We start from the raw sequence: 21,547 nt of genomic DNA on the forward strand, positions 1-21,547 counted from the left end.
GCCACCAAAACACGCCCCCTTGCAAACCACACCCCTAGACCCCGCCCTGGTCCCGCTCCCCCTCGGCTTGGTCCCGCTTTTGGGTCGACTCAGATTCGGCACGGCTCGGGTTCGGTTCGGGCTTGGGACGGCTCGCGTGGGCCCGGCGCATCCCCAGACCCCTCCTTCTTTTGGGCTCCACCCTTTCCCTTGGTCTCTCCCCGTCCCGATGTTACGATCGCTTCCAGCTGGTGCCTCCTGCACCTTACTGCGGTCCCCACAATCTCTTACGCACGATGGCGTGCCCTTCAGCTCACTCCCAGTGAGCTCCGAGGGGCCCCAGCTCCTGCCCAGGGGCAGACTCTGGTCTGTCTGTAACGTTCAGAGGCCACTCACTGAACAAGTGAGTGGCTATTCAGCCTGGTTCACGAAATGCTTTATGATTGGGCAGTCCGCACCGCAATCCCCATCTGGCCCCGGCACAGGAGGGACAACGATCCGAAATTACAAAAGGTTTACAAAGAGGGATCTGAGTCTACCACAGTGGGACATCCTGACCACACAAGGTAGGTGGTGGCACAGCATGGCCTCACTCTCTCCTTCTCTGGGACACTATGGCAGCAACTACCAGCATCAGCCTCAAAACTAGCACCTCCCCAAGGCAGAGAGCTCAGGCCTCAGCAGGTCTTTGGCAGCTTTTTACATTTCAGCACTTTGATATTGTTCCAGTAAGGTTTGTTTTTAAAAAGTCAACATAAAAAAAACCTATTCCCTTGCCTGAACAGGCAACGCTCAGTACCGCCCAGCTGGGCTCAATGCAGGTCCACGACCTTGGTGTGCACAGCCCTTGGCATCAGGCATAGCAGGGACCTCGGGAGCTCCTTGCTGCTTGGGATACTCAGAAGTCCAGGTGGTGGATCTGGGGTACACAGCATCCCCCTCAGTTCATGAACTGGGTATAGCCCTCTGCCCCAGTGACAATGACATCCATCCAGATGCGCATGGCCTCGGCTGATGGTGCCACCATGTAGTAGAGTCGGTCATGGGTCTTGACACAGAAAGTGAGCGCAGGGTTGGGGCTCTAGAGGGAAGGATGAAATCAACACTCTGCTCCTCTCTGAGCAGCAGTAATCCCCTCCTTGTCCTCCCACAAAGCGCAGCACTGGGGTCCTGTTCTTGGTGCCCTGGAACTGGGACCACTGGGGCCCATGGACTATGTCAGGAGCATCTTTGGCACACACTGCCCTACTACCTCCTACCAGCAGGAGAATGGGGATACCCACAGGGGCTCCCAGCACACACCAGAGCAGTGGCAGTGCCCAGCTCTCACCTTTGCAGCACTGCGGAGGTGGTCATAGTAAACCTCTTCAATGGCTTGGAAGTAGATAACGCCCTTCAGCTTTGTCTCATGTTTATCTGCCCAAGAGAAGGAACTGTTGGTGACCGTTGGTGATGGCATTGGGAGTGGAAGCGAGGCAGTATAGGGACTCACCCACGTAGTATGAGAGGGTGCGCTTCATGCGGTCAAAGACAAACCAGCGCTTCTTCCAAGATTTGATCTTCCCGCCCATCTTGACCAGGTAGCCCTTGCACATCTTCTCTGTCAGGATGATGTGGTAGCAGGTGTCAACATTGTGGCCTGACGACTCAATGTGCAGCCGCAGGTTGAAATCCTCCTTGCGGATGGGGAGGTACCGTGTCAGCGGACGAGCCTGGAAAAGCAACATAGCCCTGCAAAGCTCACCAATGGTGACAAGAGCCAGGTCCCCCTGCTGCGAGCTGGGACATCAATAGCATCAATTGGGCATGCCTCACTGTCCAGGCTGGGAGAGAGGGATGGCAGCCCGCCTCACACCTGTGAGAAATGCTTCTCCCTCAATTTGACTTCCTTCTCCACCAGCTTCTGCCGCCGCACAGTCTCATCCTGCAGTCGGCGTTCCAGCTGCTCCCGGCGCAAGCGCTCATCCTCCAGTGCCTGTTGACGCAGCTCCATTTCCCGCTCCTGCCAGCATGCACAGGCACTCAGCCCCAAGGACTGGAGACCTGCTTACCATCTAGCCCTGGAGCTGGTGCCCCCCCTTATACCCGGGACTCCATCAACCGTGACTTCTCCTCATGTGCCTTCTTCAGCATCTTCTCCATTTCCTCAATCTTCCCTGTCTCCATCCCGCTGGCACTGCAAAACAGCCACAGCTGCTGCCCCAGCAGGAAGGACCTTGAGCCAGCAGCATACCAGCAGAGCAGGCTGTCTCCTGGCCATATGAGCTGGGCCCAGAGTTACCTGGAGATGTTGTCAGGTGAACATGCAGAGTTGTTGCCTATGGAGATGCTGGTCTCCATGCTGTCTGAGCTCTCCAGGCTGAGTGTGTCATATGCATGGTCCAGCTCCTCAGCCCGGGGCCCGGCACCATGGGGACGGTGGTGGTGGAGGATGGAGTGGTGCACAAGCCGGGGGAAAGCAGTGGGGAAAGGGGGCTGCCCATGCAGGGCTTCCCACTGGGACTGCGCCTCAGCAGCTGCTTTCTGCTTAAGCTCTGCGAGCCGCCGTTTCTGCTCCTCAATTACCTGCCGACCTGTGCCACGGGAAGATGACAATGTCAAGTTAAATGTGCCACGTTCAGAGCTGCATCATGGTGGGTGAGGGGGTGGCACAGGCAGAAGACACTAGAGGCATTGCTGGAGCCATGAAGGCATGGCAGGGGCAAAGGTGGGAGCTGCTGTCACAACTCTCTGGCAAGCACTGCAATCTCTCTGGGCAGGAGCAGGGGGGCACACGCACCAGGCCGGTAGGAACAAGCTGGGCAAAGCATTAGTGGGTTAGGGATGCACAGGGCTGTCTCTAAGCAGATGTTGAGATGCGCCTGGGGTCCTGGACTGGTCATGCCCCTTATGTATGGCAGAAAGTGCCAGCAAACAGCCATGCCACTGCCTCTGGGCTGCTCTAGGCAGTCTAAGTCACCCCATGTCTCTACCTGGTAGATTGCCCGGCTGCAAGGGGTCTGCTGGGAGCAGCTTGGCTGGAGATGGGCCATCAGGTGGAGGGGTCAGGAGGAAAGAGAGGGGGGAAAAAGCAAGAGACCATGAGAGAGGCACCGCATCCTGCCGGAGCACTTCTGCTGTTGCCACCCTTGGCCAGGCTCCCTTCTCCATTGCCCAAGGGGCAGCAGAGATAGCATCTCCCAAAGTCCCAAAGTCCCACCACCCCAGAGAGCCAGGACGCAGAGCCAGAGCTCACCCTTCTGCTGCAGGGCCAGCTGACGCTTGGTCTCGATGTCCTGCAGCGTGGCCACCAGGCTGCGGGAAAAGCTGCCCGCTGGGCTTGGGGGGCCCTGGGCAGGACAGCAGGTGGTCAGTGGCAAGGATGGGGATGGGGCCTGGCACCAGGCATGTGTGAGCTGTGGTCAGGGTGCCTGGGTCCCCCTGGCAACCATACCTTGGGTGAAGGGCTGCGCTCCAGCATGGAGAGGTTGAGCTGCGAGGACGAAGGGGTCCCACTCTTCATCCGAGGGGTGAGGACACCAGCACCACCCTCTGTTTTTGCACGATAGACCTGAGCACAGAGACACATAGATGTGAGAGAGACACGGGGGAACTGCAAAAGTTCCCCAGGACAGATGGTTCCCCAGATCCTCCTCTGTGTTGGTACCATCCTGGCACAGATGCAGGCCAAGAGGAGGCAGAGATTGTCTACCCTAGGCCACGGATCTGCTCTCTCTTTGCTCACTGTGGCAGCCAGGCCCTCAGCAGCACCAGTACCTCAGGGTACAGGGTCCACAGGAACATCCCCACATTACCCCACTTTTGCCACAACCAGCAGCCCCGAAGCCTGAGCCTCGGCAGCAGGGAGCCAAGATTACCTGGAGAGCCTTGTGAGAAGAGTGAGCTTTAGCTGGAAGTGGAGGAGGGGAAGAAGAAGGAGAAACAGAGGAAGAGGAGGTCTCAAAGCCAGCCATAACCTCCTGGTACCACTTCTCTAAATCAAGAGCCGGGAGACACACAGGGCCTCCCAACAGCTGCTGCTCCATCTGGAGAGAGAGGCTGTGTGAGAGGGGATGAACTACAAATGCAGCAAGAGGGACAGATGCACAGAGGAGAAATTGAAGCATTCCTGCCTATGCCTGCACCATTCCTCTAGAACTTAACGTGCAGACCCCTGGGGATCTTGTGCACTCCCTGGCTAAGTCCCAGCAGCTGTAGGAGCCATTTGCTGTTCAAGAGAATGTGAGAACTGATCAAGCACAAAGACCAAGACCCCCTGCCCTGGGGGCAGTAGAGCAGCAGACAGGACAGCCAAGGGTGTGTGGACTGTAAAGAGCCTGAGCTGCTGCTCAGCTCCATCTGCAGCTCACCCCTTCCCATGCATCTCCATCACCTCCCAGGGAGAGTGCAAGGGGCCAAAGGGAGGAAAACAGGGCACCAACCTCTGCAGAGACGAAGGGAGAAGGGAGAGATGGAAGAGGAGCAGCACAGCCCGAGGATGAAAGAGCCGGAGGGGTACAGCCCAGCAGGGAAGCAGCAGGGGTGTGGAGGCTGCCCAGGATACCCGAGAGCTGCTCAACAGTCACATACTGGGCAGAGAGAAGCAGATTAAACCAGGATAAGAGCTAGGGCAAGCAGGCAGGGAGGAACCAGCAAGCAGCTCCACCCCCCATAGGAAGGTTTATTATCCTGGGAGGAAAAGCAGTTGGTGCTGCAGCCACCCTGGTGCTGGGCACTGGGTCAGGCCTGCTCTGCATCCTCCTCGCTTGAGACAAGTGGTCAGGACTTCATTCAACAGACAAAGAGACACCCTCCCACTGCTGGGCACCCACTCTGATCCCGAACCCTGCCACTACATCCAGAGCACCCCAGCAAGGAGACTGGGCAGCTTGAGCCTCTGCTCCCCACTCAGCTGCAACCAGACAAGTGTCCTGACCCCAGAGAGATGTGGGCTCCAAGCACCAGGGCACAAAGGGAGCTGCATATCTGCAGCTTCCTCACTGTCTGGGATGCAGCAGGGAACCCGAGGGAGCAAACCCGAGCATGCTCTGGGGCAGGTACCTCGTCGGCTGTGGGAGCTACAGCAAGCAAGAAAGAGTGCTGAGCGGCAGCAGGGGCAGCAGCAGAAGCTTTAGTATCCAGGCTGGGGCCATGTGCATTACTGCAGAACCTGAAAACGTCAGACAGCCTCATGTACTCCTAGAAATCCATGGCAAGGGAGAAGGAGAAGAGTTAGACCCATGTGCTGGCATCATGGCACTGACTGCATAGTGGGAGCAAACCTCCCTGTGCATTCATGCCCCAACACTACCTTCCCAGCCCTGCCCTGCTGCCCATGGTGTCCCTGGTGTGCAGCACCATGCACCTTGGGATGCTCAAGCTGGGCAGGGTGTGCTTACACCCATCTTGCTCCAGCCTTCAGCACAGCTTTGCTGAGTGCCTTCAAGGGGCAGGGATGCCTCAGGGTCTTCCATGGTCAGGTCACTGGGCACAAGTCTTCCCTAGTGCAGCAGGAGTGGATGAGGCACCTCAAGCTGTGCTGAGTCAGCTTAAAATCCAGTTCCTTATCCTTTCTGAACCAAACATCCTAAAACTGGGGACTTGCTCTTATTTTGGGAAAGCCAGGCTAGCAGGACCCTACAGGATGCTGTCAGGAGGTGCCCAGCCAGATGGCAAGCAGTGAGCAAGGGGGAAGTCTGTGCCCCACACCACTGCACCAGTATTAAAACAGAGGACAACAGCAGGAATTGGGATGCCTGGTGGGTTCAGGAGAGCACCTGGAATCAGGGACTGAGTGTTAATGAGCACAGCTCTCAGAGAGCTATATGATAAATGCTCCAGCCATGCATGTGGGGCTGCCCTGCTGCCTGGGAGTGGCATCAGTCCACAAAAAGGGTCTCAGCCAAGGAGGGGTAAGTGAGCAAGCACATGCAGCCCTCTAGTTAGTTACCTCTTGTGCCTTGGGGTAGGAGTAGGTGGCAGGAGAAGCTAAGGAGGCAGCTGTTGCTGGCAGGGGGCTCAGGGGCTTAGTTCCCTCCAACAGCTCATAAGGTTCTGACATGTGGAGGGTCTCCTGTTGAAGGGTAAAGATCACATAGGCAAGGTGGGCACAGATAGCAAGGTGGCAGCAGCAGGAGTCCCACTGCAGGCAGGCACGAGGGGATTCTGCCATCTTGTGCCTCTTACCAGCAGCACCTCAGGCAGCACCACAGCCCCTGAGGGCATAATGGTTTTGGCTCCCTATTCAGAACCACTAGCAGGATAATGGGACAACTAACTTCCACCTAAAAGTCCCCTGGACCAACACCAAGACATCCCCACACTTGCTCTCCAGCAAGGATGGGACCCTAGGCAGTCCTGTCCCATGTGCTGCTCTGTTGTATTTTTTTCCTCCCTGCCAATCTCTGCAGCCCATGACTCTGAGTAGCTGGAAGCACTTGGCTCTGGTCAAAAAGGTATTTTGCAACACAGGAAATGCTGCAGAGCAAAGCTGGTGGTACACAAGGCTCATCCTCACTGATGACAGCAGCTTAAGAGAGCAGCTCTAAGCACCACAGCCTCCTCTACCCACTTACCTCTCGGAGAGCTGACGACATTTTTGGGAAGCTCCTGCCACCTGTGATGAGCTGATATCTCCTCTCCAGAGACACAAGCTTCTCCTTCTCCTGCACAGGGGATGACAGGTCAGAGGCAGCTGATGGTTACTGGCTGGTCACCCTCCAAGCTCACTCTGCCTGCCAGCAACCTGTCAGGAGCTGGCATGATCTTGTCCCCTACCTCAAGTACCCTCAGGAGCACACAATCATGGCATTACCTTCTGCAAGAGCTGCAGGATGCTGCTCCGCTCCCTGGCCAGGCGCTCGGTCTCCTGGGCACTCTGAAGCTGAATCTGGGCAGCCTGGGCATCCAGGGCAGCCACCCGCTCCTGGGGAGCAGGCAGCAGAGATGAGCTGGCTGCTGGTGAGCCATGGGATGCAACCTGTGCAGTGGGGCACAACTCAGCCACACTGGACCTACTGCTCCTCCATCCCTACCTTCCTGCGGGCAATGCTACGATGGCACTCAGCCCGGCTCTGCAGGAGCTGCTGGCCTCGTGCCTCACGCTCCTCTTCAAGGTGGCTCTCTTGCTCCAGCTGCTGGAACTCCAGGTCCTCAAACAGCTTGGCCTCCGTCTCCAGTGCCTCTGCCTCCTTTGAACACACAAGAGAACTGTGAGTGGATCAGTCCCACTGGATGGGCACCTCCGCATCCTGCAGGCAGGTCTGCCACAGCAAACCTCCTGCCATGCCTCCACATCCTGGTGCTGGCCAGGAACAAGAGCTAGTGGCCAAAGCTTGTCCTCTGTGCCTGGTGTGGGCAGGCAGGCATTTTTGCCTTCTGCTGGGCACCAGAAACATGAGAGATACTGACAGGAGTGTCTGCCATCAGAAGAAGGCAATGGAGGCACCCAGAACTGGTCAGGGCAGAGCAGTCACCCCCATGAGATGAACTTGCCACAGCCAGGGGCTTTGCCAGCCCTTGGAGACCAGCTGCCCCTGCTGAACCACATATGGGATACGGCCATGCCCTGCCAGGTACCAAAACACCATGTGCCGGAGTAACCACCAACACGCAACACTGTGTCAACCAAGCCTACGGGTGGGGAAGCCCCGACAGACAAGCACCATGCTGGACAAAGTCCTGTGTGTCCTTCTAGCCTTCATGCACCAACAGCACGTGGCAGCACTCAACTACGGGCCTGCCAGTGCCACCCTGGCAGCCATTGTGCCATGCACCCCACAGGGATGTGTTTCACCCTGCTCCATGAGACAAGCAGCCAGTGACACAGCACTGATGTGGTGGCTCCTGAGGGCTTCCACACACTGAGACTGCTCCATCACCCCCCCTGCCTACTGTACAGCAGACCCTCATCCAGAATGTGTGTTCCTGGCCAGAGTAGGCTGTGACAATGTGGGTTTATCTGGGCAGGCACTAGCCATGGGCTGGGGAAAGTCAACCACTTCCAGAAAATACCAGATAAGAGGAAGAAATGCTGAGGACTAGCAGTAACATAGATCAACATCACTATGTAAAGAACCATTCTCAGGAAATACGTGGAGACAGCCAGATGAGGATGCAGCAGCCCCCAAGACTCCCCAGCCTGCTCTCCTTTGCAGGGCAGGGTCCATGCTTGTGCCCTGCCCAGTCCCAAGGAGCTCTGCCAAGCCGGTCCCAAGGAGCTCTGCCGAGCCGGTCCCATGCCCCGGGCCCGGGCGAGCGGCAAGCTTACCAGGACGATGGTGCCCGATGCCAGCTGCCTCCAGCCCGGGTGCGACGCTCCCAGTGCAGCCCCGGCTGGCAGGGAAGAGCTGGCCTAAGCTGGAGTGGAGGGAGGTAGGCCATGGTCCAGGAGGGGTGGGGGGAGACACTGACCCTTCGCATCTGCTCCTGCAATTGCTCCCGCATTGACTCAGGGCACTTAGCAAGGTGGCTCTTCGACTCATGGTAAAGCACCCGGAGTTGCTCTAGCTCCTTCCTTTCAGCATCAAGCTTTGCCCTTTCCTGAATCAGGGGAGAACAAGACAAAACCAAAAAAAAAAAAAAAAGGAAAAGAAAAAGGAAAAAAAAAGAAAGAATAGAGAAAACACTTCTCAAATGGGTGCCATGCAGAAGCTGTAAGTTAGAGAGGGGCTCAGGAGAAAAAGCATCATAGCAGCTACAGGGGGATTGAGAGATCAAGAGACACAGGAGCCAGCAATGTTAGAGGGGTTACAGCCTACCCTTGACCTCAGCTTTGCGTTTCCAAAAACGCAGGCAGCATGGTTCAAGTCATCCCAATCCTGAACACAGCTGCATCACAAGAACCACTAACTTGCTTTGTTAACTGCTGCCAGTTAGGAACTGCAGGTCCTGAATGCAGCCTGAGGGCATGGACCCCCTCTTCCATTAGAAGGAGAGGGTTGCAGACAGGGCAGCAGTGAAAACAGAAGGCTGTGGTCCAGCAAGAGATGCTCAGGCTATGATGAGTCAGCAGCAGAGCAGACATTTACTGCTGGGCCTGGGATGAGGGGCAGTAAAATGGGGCCAGCAATATGGGACTGGCACAGGGGAACCACCTCCCACAGGTCTGACACTACCATATGGGAGCTTGGCAATGAGAAATGCTAGCTGCAAGAAACCCTGTGCTCCATACAGAGATGGGACATCATGAAAAGGGCTATGAGGGGACATGCTGGAAGGGAGGCAAGGCTGGTACAGGCAGGTGGATTGCCTGGGGGCTCCTGGACATACAGAGATGTCAGAGATGATGGCAGAGTTCAGAGCAAGCACTGTTATTGTGAGTAGTGCATATGTGTTAGGAAAGTGGGTGGTTAGGTCAGCAGAGAAGCTGGGAGAGGGCTTTCCCTGCACTCCTTTCCTGGCTCTGCATGAGGCTGTCCCTGGCTACAGAAGATGCCTACAAAGGGCTGGAAGACCAAAACCAGAACAAAATCCCCAAATGCTGTAGGAGCACCACTGGCAGGTACAAATGGCCACTCTGCCAGGCCACAGGCACCCCAAGAGCCCTGGCACCCACAGCTATGGGGCTGGGCAAACCCTGAGGGATGCTGATGCCACATCACGGTGGCATAGAGCTGCTGGTGGGACCTTGGCATAGGCTGCATAGGAACGATGGCCTCAGGCAGCAGGAAACTCTCCAAGGCCATCCCACACTGCCTGCAAGGCTGTGGAATAGCCAGCAACCACCAGCTGGGACAAATGTGCCACACACACAGCATCATGGGTGCCTTCAGGCAATAACCGCATCACAGGCAACATCAGGGGCAAGGGGGCTGGGACCCTCTTCTAAAGCCACCAAGTTAAACACCTGCAGTAGTTTCCCAGCCATCTCCAGCAAACTGAACAATACAGCAACAGCTGCCATCACACATGAAGGTGCAGCAGAGTGAGGTGACTTGCTGCAAGATGCAGTTCCCCAGCAAGGGCAGGTAATGGGGAGTGCCAAGGCCTCTTCTTTGGCACTGCCCACTACCGGCAGCAGCCATTCAGAAAGCCTCACATCACAGTCTCCCTGCCAGAGCAACAGGCAGCAGCCAAAATGCTTCCTGCATGTTGGCCGTGCTCTCCTCCAGCAGGGCTGTTTGACCAACCCCAGGCAGACAGACAGATCCCCCCACAATGCAAACCACAGGGGCTGTTCCCCAAAGCCTCTGTGTAGCCCAGGGTCTGGAGAACATGTCCACAGGGGAATGCTGCAGCAAGAGGCATTGCAGTACTGTGTGTGAGTGCCAGGGAGAGTGTGGCACAGCTGGTGACAATGGGAGCCTGTGACTGGGCTCACCTTGTCCTGCTCCTTGCGGATGCTGGCGTCCAGGCTGGAGAGCTTCTCCTGCAGCTGCTGCACTGCTTCCTGCTCCTGCCGCAGCCTCACCACCTCTGATTCCCGCTCACCCTGCAGCAGCGCCTGCTCCATCTCTGCCTGGACAAGCAAAGCAATGTCAGGATTGCTGCTCCAGCTGGATCTAGCTTATACCCTTAGGATTCAGTGGTGACTGGTGAGGGCAGCAAGCAGCAGTGTCCCCTGACCCCTCACCTCTCGTGATGTCTCCTGCAGCTGCTGCTCCAGCTCCTTGACACGGCCCTTCAGCTGGTCCAGGCGTCCAAGGACACTGGCACGTTCCTCCTCCAGCTGCTGTGCCTCCTTGGCTCGGGGTCCTGTCAGCTTCTCGTGCTGTGGAGATGGCTGATTGGCACGGCACAGTGCAGCATGGCATGGTAACAGAACAGCACAACTGTCCCCTTACCTCGTGGTGGGTACTCTCAGTGCTGCTGCACTCCTCCTTCAGGTTTTCCTCATCTGACCTCTCCAGGCTCTCCCCCTTCTGCAGCTCTTCAACACCATGGCCCAGAGCCATGGCATCCCTGGGCACCCACTGGCCAGCATCTGTGTCACCAGCCAGGAGCCTGTGCATGTCACCTGGCTCAGTGCCATCTGTCTTGGTGTACTCAGCACAGAGGTTCAGGATGGTCTCCAGGCGCTGCCGCTCCTGTGAGGAAGAACAGTTCCCATCCAGCATGTGCTGTGGCAGCAGACAGAACCCTGTGCCAATGGTGGCCATCAGAATACGGGCCCACACACTGGGATGCAACATTACAAAGTGCAATGCAGCCAGCTTGACCCCACACCAGAGCCAGGCACACGATGTGCTGGGAGCTTGAGACAGACTAATTACAGGCAGCAGTGGTGGCTGCAGAGCGCCTCCGCTATTTCCAGGCAGTGACTCAGCCTGCCTGAGCCAGGCGTGAGTCAGGGCTGAGCAAACACGGCCCTGGCGGCTCGGCCTGCAGGACTGGCAAACCTCGTCCAGGCAGATACCAATTCCATAAGAACTCCATCAGCCCTAAATATAGATGCAATGTCCACAAAACCATGGCACCACCACCAGCAGATGCGCTCTGGCAAGGATGGGCAACATGTGGGGAAGGCAGGGGCACCACTATTTGGCCAGTAGCCCTGGGGCCATGCCAGCTCCAACCAGGCCAGCTTCCACAGGCTGCTGTAACTTGGGGGCTTTGTATTCCTGGAGAGCTGCTGAGCATCAGTGGCTTCCTCCTGGCCACAATCCCCCTGGATAAGCTGGCAGCCTGGCAGCTGTGGCAGATCTCCAAGAAGCAAAGGCCAGGTTTCAAAGCAGCAAACGACAACAGGTATTTGCAAAGAGGATCCCACACTCAAATGTGTCCCTTCCAAACCCCAAGGCTCACCAGGCGCTCCATCTCCTGCTCTCGAACCCGCTCCTGCCGCTGCCGCCGATGGTACTCCAGCAATTCGTCCTCATTGTCACTGATCTCAGTGATGCTGTTCTTGCGCTCCCGTGACCCCACTGGCAGCCGTGGGTCCCCCAGAGGCTTCCTGGGGGTGTGGGGACTCTGCCGGGGCGAGGGCACAGCTGGGGAGCCCAACCCGTATGTTGGGCTCAGGCAAGTACTGAAACTGGGACGGCGTGTGGGGTTCTCTGCCAGCAGTGGGGGTGAGGGACCTCCAGCACCTTTCGACTCCTCTGGGCCCTTACGCCTGACACGGGGACTGCCAGGCACTTCTCTGCCCAGCCGGGGCTGTGGGGAGGGGATGTCAGGGGTCACCCGGGGGCTGGCAGCCCGGCGTGACAAAGAGGGACTCAGGGGAGGCAGCTCCCTCATGCTCTCAATGTTCCTCCGGGCCACCCGTGGGCTCTCAGGGGGCTGTAACCGGGCCTCTGGGACTGCCCTGCTTGTGGGCTGCCGGCTGGGGACCAGAGAGTCCCGTGGCTCCCGGAAGGGACTGGGGGGTCGCTCCTGCAGGGCCACCCGTGGCCGCGGTGCCACCCTGGGCATCAGCCGGGGGCTGCCCACCTGGTGGTCCCCGAGCCTCTCAGCTGGCCAAGGCTCACTAGAACCCCCACCAGGCAGAGTGGGTGGCTGGACAGTGTGGTTGTAGCTGGAGGAGCGAAGTGGGAGGGGGGGTGGCACAGCTGGGCCCTGCTCTTGGCTGCTGAGTGAGGGGCTGGTGTAGCTACTGCTGCTGGCTGGTGAGGAGAGGGGAGAGAAGTTCTCATAGCTGGAGCCCCCTGAGGCAGCCCCAGGGCTGGGTAGAGGGGACAGGAGGCAGCGCCCACCCCCATTCGCCACAGGGGAGAGGGGGGATCGGCTGTAGGCAGGTGGCTTCTGGATGCTTGGGGATGCCGACTCCTCCAGCACCAGTGAGTCCATGATGTCCTGCAGGTCCTTCTCGATGGAGCTGACAAGAGAGCTGTGGCTGTGACACCCACGCTCTGACAGCTGGTGGCCACCATTCACCAGGGCCTCAGATTCTGCAGGGAAACAAAGGAGCAGGCATCAGTGTGGTGAGACTCTGTTTGCAGCCCCTGCCTGGGCTGGGTCCTACAGAGCAGCCTAGCATCATTCTTCCATGCAGCCTTGCAGAGTCAGAGCTGGGTTACAGCCCCTCTTTGCTGCACCCTGAGCTGCCTGCACCCTGCTGCCACCCTTTCCCACTCCACTGGGGAGCCGGGACAGGGAGGAGGCTGGAATCCCGCTAGCCCCATCACCCAGGAGACAGAAACCTGAGAGGACAGCCCAGCTGCCCTCTCTGCGTTGCAGCTCTCTGCTCCACTCCCTGGAGAGTAGCTACCCACACCACCCACTGGCACCCACCACTTGCCCCCTGCACATTCTGGCTTCCCAGCTAGGGGTCAGAAATACAATAGCTAAAAGCTGCTGACCTGCAGCACCTCCAGACCCACCACCACGTTGCCCACAGCCTCCCTACACTCCAGCCAGTGTGCCCCTGCCTGGGTTGCCCTGTCCTCTCTGCGCAGCACCGATGTGCCTGTCACTCAGGGGACTAGCAAATCACAGCAGGCACGGAGCCCAGCCAAGACAGCGTGCCACCCAGGCTGCGTCACCCCCTAGCACCCAGCAGCTCCCTCACAGCAGCTGGCACTGCCTTCATGCCTGGAAAGATGCGCTGCAGCCCTATCAGTGTGATCCCACCCAGTCCTGTGTGGTGGAGAGTCAGTATGCAGGGCCTACACGGGATGCTGCACGGTTGCATGATGCTCCTTGGCCACAGCACCTCCCCATGTCCCTCCTTCTGTCCCGCAGTTGCAGGCTTGCTGCCTTCTCAACACACACGTGGCATGGGAAGGCAGCCAAGCCCCTCTCCCCGTGCCAGGATGTGCTGGTTGGGACAGGGATAAGGGCTACCAGCCCAGGGATCAGTGCTGGAGATTTGGACATCCCCAGGAACTGGGCATGGTGCTGGCACCTGGCCCACTGCCCCACATACAGGCAGACACAGCAAGATAAGCTCATGAAACGAAGGACAGCAGCCAGAAGAATGGCCTTCACAGTCCCAGCACAGCTACCCCAGCACATAAACACTCACTTTCAGGCAGCTGGGGGGGCTCCGACGGGCGATGGCTCTGCTATGGCTAGGCTGGGCAGAAGTGAAAGCCATGCCTCAGTGCCCCCGCAGTCAACCTCTTTGAGGTGATATTAATCATTAACAAATACCAGTGCAGCTGCCATACCAAGCTGAGCTGATGGATGGCATACCGCAGCCGGATGTGAGCCCCACTCCTGAGTGCAACAGGACAGGGCTGGGAGAGCACTGGGCACTGGTAAGGCTGATGGCATGGGTCAGAGAGCACCTCAGCATCTGCCCTGCCCCACATATGACAAGGCGGGGGGCCACCTACTTGCTGGTAGCCCATAGAGAGCCGATGGGCTTCTGCCCCCCGCTGGGATCATGCTCTTAATCCACTTGGCCTCAGCAGGGTGGTTGAAGCGGAGGAAGGTGGCCTGGCCCAGGCAGATGGTGCACCCTTGGGAGAGAGCAGAGAGGGTTCAGTTGCTAGCCGGCAGTATCAGAGTGGTGCCAGAGCATGCAAGGAGGCAGTCGAGCATTGCCGGCCCTAAGATACGCCCTCAGGAAGGGAGCAGGCTCCTGCTGTCAGCAGAGGCTTAGGGGGAAGCTGAAATCCAGGTCACTCTCTGGCAGCTGCCGGCAGCGCATCTCAGGCGCAGGCACAGCTGGGGTCCCCACCGGGGGCCGTGGGGGAGTTGGCAGCACTCCAAGGGCTTGCGTGGCTGCCAGCTGCAGACAAGACAGCTCCTGTCCCTGCTTGCAAAGCGTCTCCTCTTGGCCCAAAGCAGCAGCCCTCTTGGGGCAAGGAAAGCACCTCAGGAAGAGGAGCGGAACTATGGGCACTCGCTGTCCGTTCACTTGCTGCCTGTGGTGTTGGGGAGGCATGTGCTGGCAGCAGGGAGCATCAGGCAGCTAGAAGGCGGTTGCTGCCGACACACCCCACTTTGAAGCGCCTGCCAGGGCTCTGGGGAAAGGCTCACTCTGTACCAACAGCCGCTGCTGAAAATCCCTCGCCGGAGGGGACGTGTTTTTTGGAGAAGCCGTCAGCCCAGTTCGCAGCAAAGTGAGTGAGAGGCAGTACAGACTAACTGCCATTGCCGTCGCGGGGGCCTGGTTCCCCTGTCTGAATACCAGGGCGGGACGGTGTCCTGTTCACCCCGGCTCAACGAGGGTATCCTGCCTACCTGGTGGCAGCGCCGACGCTGCCACGGCTGACCCGGAGAGATGCTTCACTGCCCTGTACCTTCCCCACGGCAAAGCGAGTTATCACCAAACTGCACCACGAGCGTCGGCCTGACAGCCACGCAGTTCATCCCGCTGTGGCCTTGCACAGATGCTGTCCTTGCTCTGGCGTGTCCCTGTCTGCCCCCGGGAACAGGATTCGCGGCTCGGCTGACCCCTGCCCTCACCCCACAGCCTACCATGGCCCTCGTTGCCTACTGTGGGACCTGCGGGACCTGGCAGGACTCCGCGGGCCGTCGCACCTGAGCCTTCTCCCGCGGCCACGTGGCTCCCATTGTCTCCCGCGGGGACGCCCGCGGAAGCGCCCACGCGGGTGAGTCCCTCCTTCCCGGGAGGGACGGGGGCAGGCGCGGTGGGCCACAGCGCCACCGCCTGCGGGGGGCATCAGGGCTCTGTGAGAGGCGGGAGCGAGCCCCCCGAACCGCGCGGACACGCGTGATCCACACCACCGGACTCACCTCACCACCGCCGCCACTGCCACCGCCGCCGCCGCCCGGGCAGCGCCGCACCGCCCCCGGGGAGTGTCGGGGGGCCGGGCCTCACCCGCCCCGCCCGAGGGTCCTCCCCGGCAAGCCAGACACGGGCTCTGGCGGGGCGGGGATGGCGTAGGAAGGGCCTGAGGCTTTGTCCACGCTCCCTGGGAGCGGTCATGAGGGGCCGGGCGGGTCCGAGCCCCGTAGCCACGCAGGCAGACCAGCAATGTCCCGGCACCCATCCGTCGGGAGGACACCCAGGTGTTTTCCTCTGTCATCTCCCTTCCCAAAGTCGGCTCAGCATCTCCACTATTCTTCAAAGCCTGCCCGGGTCTCTCCCTTCCCACCTCACTTGATACATGCAGCAAAGCCAGCTCTCAAACTGTGCCAGGACCTGGCAGGTTCCCACCGCAGAGCACAGAGGCCAGGAGTATGCCAGATGGGATATGCAGTTACAAACACCCCAATACTCAACGGCACAACTCCACGGGCAAAGGCTCCGGTGAACCACAGCCTGTTCCTACCTTGGGTGAGGTGCGTGGGCCGCTGGAGTGGCACACCATCGATGGTGCAGGCATTGCCACAGGGGTGCAGGGTCAGTGTCCCTTGCACATTCTCGATGTAGCAGTGCTGGGACACCAGCCCAGGGCCCTGCAGGATGATGTCTGTCGCAGCCGTGCCAATGGTGGTCCTCCCTGCCAGCAGAGAGGGCATCTCAGTGTCTCTGTCACCAGGATGCTCGTGGAGACCCCCTGGCACTCACCTTCCTCCAGGGGTAGAAGAGTGATGGCAGTGCTGAGCCGACCGCTGCCCAGGCTCACCAAATGTGGTTTCTCCGTCTGCACTTTAAGCCCCTTGCCTGTGTCAATCAGGTCCAGGGGGCTGTTCTGTAGGAGGAGAGGGAGGGATACTCACAGCTCCTGCACCTGCAGCCCACTCCCCTGCACTGCCCACATGGCTGAGGTGCTCCAAAATGGCCACATAGCTAGGGTCAATGCCCAGGCACAGCCACATGGCAGTAGGACTGTCCAGCAGCAAGATGCAGGAGAGGAGGGTTCTCCTGCCTGTGCTACCTATCCCAGGAAGCAGAGGCGAGCTGCTGCGGGAGCTGGAGATCTGTGGGGCTTGGGCTGCATCTAAGAGGATCCGAGCTGCTAGCCTCTTAGCTCAATGGGCTTTGCTGAGGATGCCGTAATAGATTGGCTGAGACTGAGGAGAGGCTGGAGAGTAGTGTCAGTGCTGGTGGTAGGGCTGGCTGCAGAGGAGCCAGCCAGATTCCTCTGTTCCCACAGAGCAGAGGTCCTGTGATCCTGTGTGCTCACCTGGATGACAGTCTGGATTCTATGGGTTGGGCTGTGGGGGGTCCTCCCAGATGCCTCCATGGTACCTTCTTGGAGATGTTGGATGGTATTGAACATGGGCTACCAGAAGAAACAGAACAGCAGTATGAGTGACCACACTAGGCATTGGCCTTTATGTATTTTTCCTGGATATCCCAGACAGCAGGCTGAGAATAAACCCTACCCATTCCAGACTAGCATTTGCCACCAAGAGGACTGGTGTCCTGAGCTCCTGTCTTCATCATGTCAGCAGCTGCCTGAAGCCAGTGAGCATCCCTGCCTGCCAAGGCATGCATCCTAGCTAGGCACACATCCCCATCCACCCGGAGAGACCCATACATGTGCCAGCCATCAGGACAAGACACAGTCTTGGAAGGAAAACTACACATTGGCTCCGTTTTGGGGGCATGGTGTTGGAAATGCATGCTTTACATGCCAAGAGCTTGAGGGCAGCCAGACCCCAATGGCTGTCAGTGGAAAAGCACATACAAGCACAGGTTCTGGCTGTCCCCAGCAACACCTGCCTGCTATGCATGGGACACCCGGGCACCCCTGTGCATGCCACCAGTGTCCAGCCCTGGCACCCAGTCACATGCCTCTGCTCCCACACAGTCCAGCAGCAGCTCATAGTGCACAAGCCCAGCTGAATGTTTCATACCCCTGCCCATGTGGCCCACAGGCCTGCAGCTGGCAGGCAGGACCACCACGTATGGAGCAGCCATGCTGCCACATTCTCTGTGTGAGTGGGAGGCAACTCGAGGAGGAACAATTTCCGTCACCCAGCACTTACGCCATGTCGGGATGCTCCGGGAATCTAAATTTACCGTCTGCTGCTCCCCACGTCCCTCCCTTCCGCCCTGGACTAGCTGACTGGGGCTTAACTCTTCCCGGGCAGAGTAAATAGGAAGCGTTCCATCCCCGTTACGGGACGCCGGTCCCGGGGCCGCCAGGAGGAGCCCCGGCCTCGGCTCTCGCCAGCATCGCCCACTGTCCGGCCAGCCCCCGGAGGAACGCCCCCCCCCCCCCGCTCGGCTAGCACTGGGCTCAGCTGCGGGGGCGAGTGAACGGCTGTTACACACTGTGGAAAAAATGAAACGCTGGAAAACACCAGGCGTGGGATCCAGCCGTGGGATGAAGCCCGGGCGTCTCCTGCAACACCAGGACTGGCCACCCCACAGCAAGGGCTCCATGGGGACCACAGTCACACCACGTGAAATGGGGGAATGGGGACACCTCATCTGAAGGAAGGGAGGCCGTAGAGATAAGGTACCCCAAGCGCAGTTCACGAATGCTCACCGGCTGCCGAGGCAAGATCCCTGCTCTCCCTTACCTGCCACCTGGTCCTGGTGCCGAGCGGGACCCTCCGCGGCTGGGTGCCCATGTTCCCCAGGTACTGGGGTGCTGCAGTTCCCAGCATCTGGAGACCCCGCAGCCCAGCTGAGACCCTGTCCCCCACTCACACCTACGTCCCAGTCACAATGTTCAGGAAGGAGGAAAAGCCAGGAGGGGCCAGGCTGCTGCATAGGAAGGGAGCGGGGCCAGAGTGGGATATTGTGCCGGAGTTAACTCCTTCCCAGCACGGCTGTGCTGGTGAGACCTGGTGAGAACCATGGAGGACCCCCATCCCGGCCACTTGGGGGATTGTCTCCAATTCTGCCCACCTCCTGCTGCCCAAACTCTCCACTCAACACCCCCCACTCCACAAGTAGCCCTGACTGCCCATGAGATGGAGGGTGACCCTGGCATCCCACCACTTCCCAATGCCCCCAGTCCCACAACATTGCCCTCCAGCAGAGCCCCTCACCTGTCTTGTCAACACACAGGGAACGCCTGCCGTCACCGCAGCCCGTCCTGCCGGGGATGCAGCCCCTCTCCAGCCGGCTCTGCTGTAGGAATGCGGGGCGGGAGCGCGGCGGCCCCAGCCGGCGCCCCACTGCTAGGACGGACAAGGCGGCCTTTCTTCTCCCGCCGCCGCCTGCAGAACGCGCCGCTTGTTCCCGCCGTGGGAAGTGGTGAAGGCAGCAAATGCCAAGGGGTCGGGCCCGATTACCACCAAACAGCCCACAGTCCTCGTGCACCCCGCGCAGGGCTGCCTGCTCAGCCCCGGCCTCTTGGAAGACAAAAGTCCCTTTCTTCACCTGTCACAGCCAAAAGCTTCACCTGGGAGGATGCCCAGCCCCACCGATGCAGGGGCCCTACTAATGCAGTGTAGGCTGCATGCAGACATGCTGCCCCACTGTGCTCCCAGGGAGCCTCTGCATCCCACTGCCCACAGGCTGCAATCTGCCTGCCAGCCCCAAGCCCACGTGGGCAGGGGTGCTCTGGGGGTTCACTCCTGCCTGCCCTGCTGTTGCCCACCCAGACCCAAGCTGGGCACAGCACATCCTGACTCACACCACATCAGGTACTAGCAGACCCCAGAACTGCACTGTGCACCATTGGCCAGGCCATGGCCAGGGCATGGGCATTCAGCCTGTGCTCATGAAGGAGTACAGCCTGGCAGGCCATGCCATGCAGTATCAGTCATGCTGGGATGAAGCAACAGCATGGCAGAGGCAGGCACATGGCACCCCCTTGTATGGCCTCATCCCCACTTGTGGCTGGCTGGATGAGTCATGGAAGGAAGCCTGAGTGGCCGAGCTAACGGGTGCATACGGCGAAGCACTGCAGCCTCCAGCCAACTTGGCTGCCTGTTTGCTCCCCATCTGCTAATGCACTTAGGGTGTGCTCACCCCTTCCCACACCCTCTGCCCTGGTAAACAATCGGCTCTTCCGCCGAGCCGCTGGGAAGGGGGAGCCTTTCTCCTGCACAAAGCCAGAGGGAATTGAGGAGCCTGCTCCTCACCGCTGCCTCCCAGCCTAGGGCTGATAACTGAATGGGGGAGACCCAGCCAGCCCCATCCCACCCAGGCGAGGGATGGTGGGGGCTGCATTGTGGTTGCTGGGACAACGCCATGATCCTGGCAATAACACCACCATAAATCAGCCACCAGACAGCTCCGGCGGGAGCTGAGGAATCCTGGCCACACCCGCTGATTTCATCGCTCAGGCGAAGTGCTCCTGCACCACTGCAGCACAGCTGTGCTCTGGCCGAGGCCCTGCCAGCATCACCCTTCAGAGTCTCCACAGACTGGTGGATGCTCACCATGTGCTCAGGTAGGGGAGGGCGTGCAGCCCCACCTACTACACCCAGCACTCCCCGAGGTGAGCCACTTCCAAGGACCGGTGAGCCAACCACTGCTGCAGCTCAAACGCTGACCCAACAGCATCAGCACATGCCTCTGGACACCACAGACCAGACACAGGCTCCAGACCCTTCACAAGACTACACAATGGAGAGCTGCTCCTCAAAATGCTCTCATATCAAAACGACAATTTCTCACCTGCAGGCCAGAGGTTTGGCTCAGCAAGGAGCATCTGCAACTCCCTCTGATGACATCTTGAGGACCATGACACAGGATGGGTTTGGTGGGTCTTGAATCCAATTCCTGGCATGAATCTATCACTTTGTTTGCTGGGAAAAGGGTGGATGCACTAGGCATTGATCACTCTCTCCTCTTTCTTGTCAGCCAGCAAGGATCCCTCTGCACAGCACCCTGCCCCTGCTGCCCCACACGTACCAACACGTGACATCACACAGCAAACCCTAATGTACAAGGGGCTACCAAAAAGTACTCAGCTGTTCTGTCTTGCTACTGCTTGTGGTGCTCAGCCAGGGGACCTGCCCCCTGCAGCCTCTGCCTAGTGCTCAGAGAGGGCTGGGGGCTTGCACAGCAGCTAGAGGAGCAGGAGAGACAGTGGCCCTTCAGCACAGCAGCTGGACCTTCTGAGACTGCCAGATTCCTCTGGCTTTCTGACAGCAGCTGAAGGGGCTGTGGCAGGAGTGTGGCAGGAAGCTGGAGTAAACAAGGTCCAGCCATGGAGCAGGATCCAGCCAGGCCAGTACGGTTCCCAGGCTCCCCAAGAGGTGTCAGAGATAGCAGTGGTGGCCATGGGCCAAGCACCATCTCCTCCTGTGACTGCCCATGAACTGCAGCAGGATTTGGGGATGGGAGAACCTTGTCTGGCTGCCTTCCAACACTGAGCTGCTCTCAGGGCTCCCACACCAGCAAACCCACCAGTGACCTGGACCACTGGATCCAGAGCCAGCTCCCAGCACACCCACACACCACCAAAACATGGTGCAATGATTGGTTTTATGGCCGACTGTCTTTTTCCTACTTCCTGGTCTGCAGCTCCTTCCTTGCACCCCTCCTAGGACACCCCAGGGAGCCCAAATATGTCCCATACCTGGCCCCAGCAGGGGCCAAGGCAGCTAAGCCCCTTTCTACTGCCCCCAGCACATCCCAAAAATGCCCCTGAAGCACTAGGGAGTCTTAGCGTTACAGGACACACTGACCTCAGCCCCACAGGCTCCTCAATGGCAGTGGTCGCCTAGGGCACAAAGCGGGGAGGTCCCACTCCATGCCAGCGGCTGCTCACCTTCATTCCCCTGGTCCGACAGCCCTTACCGGGGTCCGCTGCCGCTCCACTGTCCACCACTACCCGCCCCAGCGCGTCCCCGCCCAACCGGTATCAGCACGTCCCGCCCCCGCGCAGCTTGGGCTGACTGGTCCCGGCTCCGGAAGGACCTCACGACCCCCAGC

The 21,547-nt window shown here is 59.1% G+C and overlaps 1 protein-coding gene across 11 annotated transcripts; it reads right to left on the minus strand.

The window, feature by feature from the left end:
- Positions 1-89: 89 nt before the first annotated feature.
- Positions 90-21,459, minus strand: PHLDB1 (pleckstrin homology like domain family B member 1). 11 transcript variants are annotated; one of them, XM_083878147.1, is made up of 24 exons: positions 21,384-21,435; positions 20,285-20,389; positions 16,884-16,982; positions 16,325-16,448; positions 16,086-16,256; positions 14,178-14,303; positions 11,704-12,788; positions 10,743-10,985; positions 10,532-10,669; positions 10,280-10,417; positions 8,371-8,499; positions 6,993-7,148; positions 6,773-6,883; positions 6,534-6,623; positions 5,909-6,031; positions 3,413-3,529; positions 3,215-3,308; positions 2,952-2,996; positions 2,261-2,552; positions 2,065-2,155; positions 1,835-1,981; positions 1,472-1,691; positions 1,310-1,395; positions 90-1,060 (listed from the first exon to the last, which is right to left on the minus strand). In XM_083878147.1, exons 1-24 carry the CDS (start codon positions 21,387-21,389, stop codon positions 920-922), a joined length of 4,077 nt encoding a protein of 1,358 aa, XP_083734273.1. In that variant the 5' UTR covers positions 21,390-21,435; the 3' UTR covers positions 90-919. The 11 variants fall into 11 exon arrangements, with proteins under 11 accessions (XP_083734273.1, XP_083734277.1, XP_083734269.1 ...); XM_083878151.1 differs by lacking the exon at positions 20,285-20,389 and having other exon boundaries at positions 21,384-21,459; XM_083878143.1 differs by lacking the exon at positions 21,384-21,435 and having other exon boundaries at positions 20,285-20,479.
- Positions 21,460-21,547: the final 88 nt, after the last annotated feature.

Source organism: Zosterops lateralis, assembly GCF_965231275.1.
Source record: "Zosterops lateralis genome assembly, chromosome: 25".
NCBI lineage: Eukaryota > Metazoa > Chordata > Aves > Passeriformes > Zosteropidae > Zosterops > Zosterops lateralis.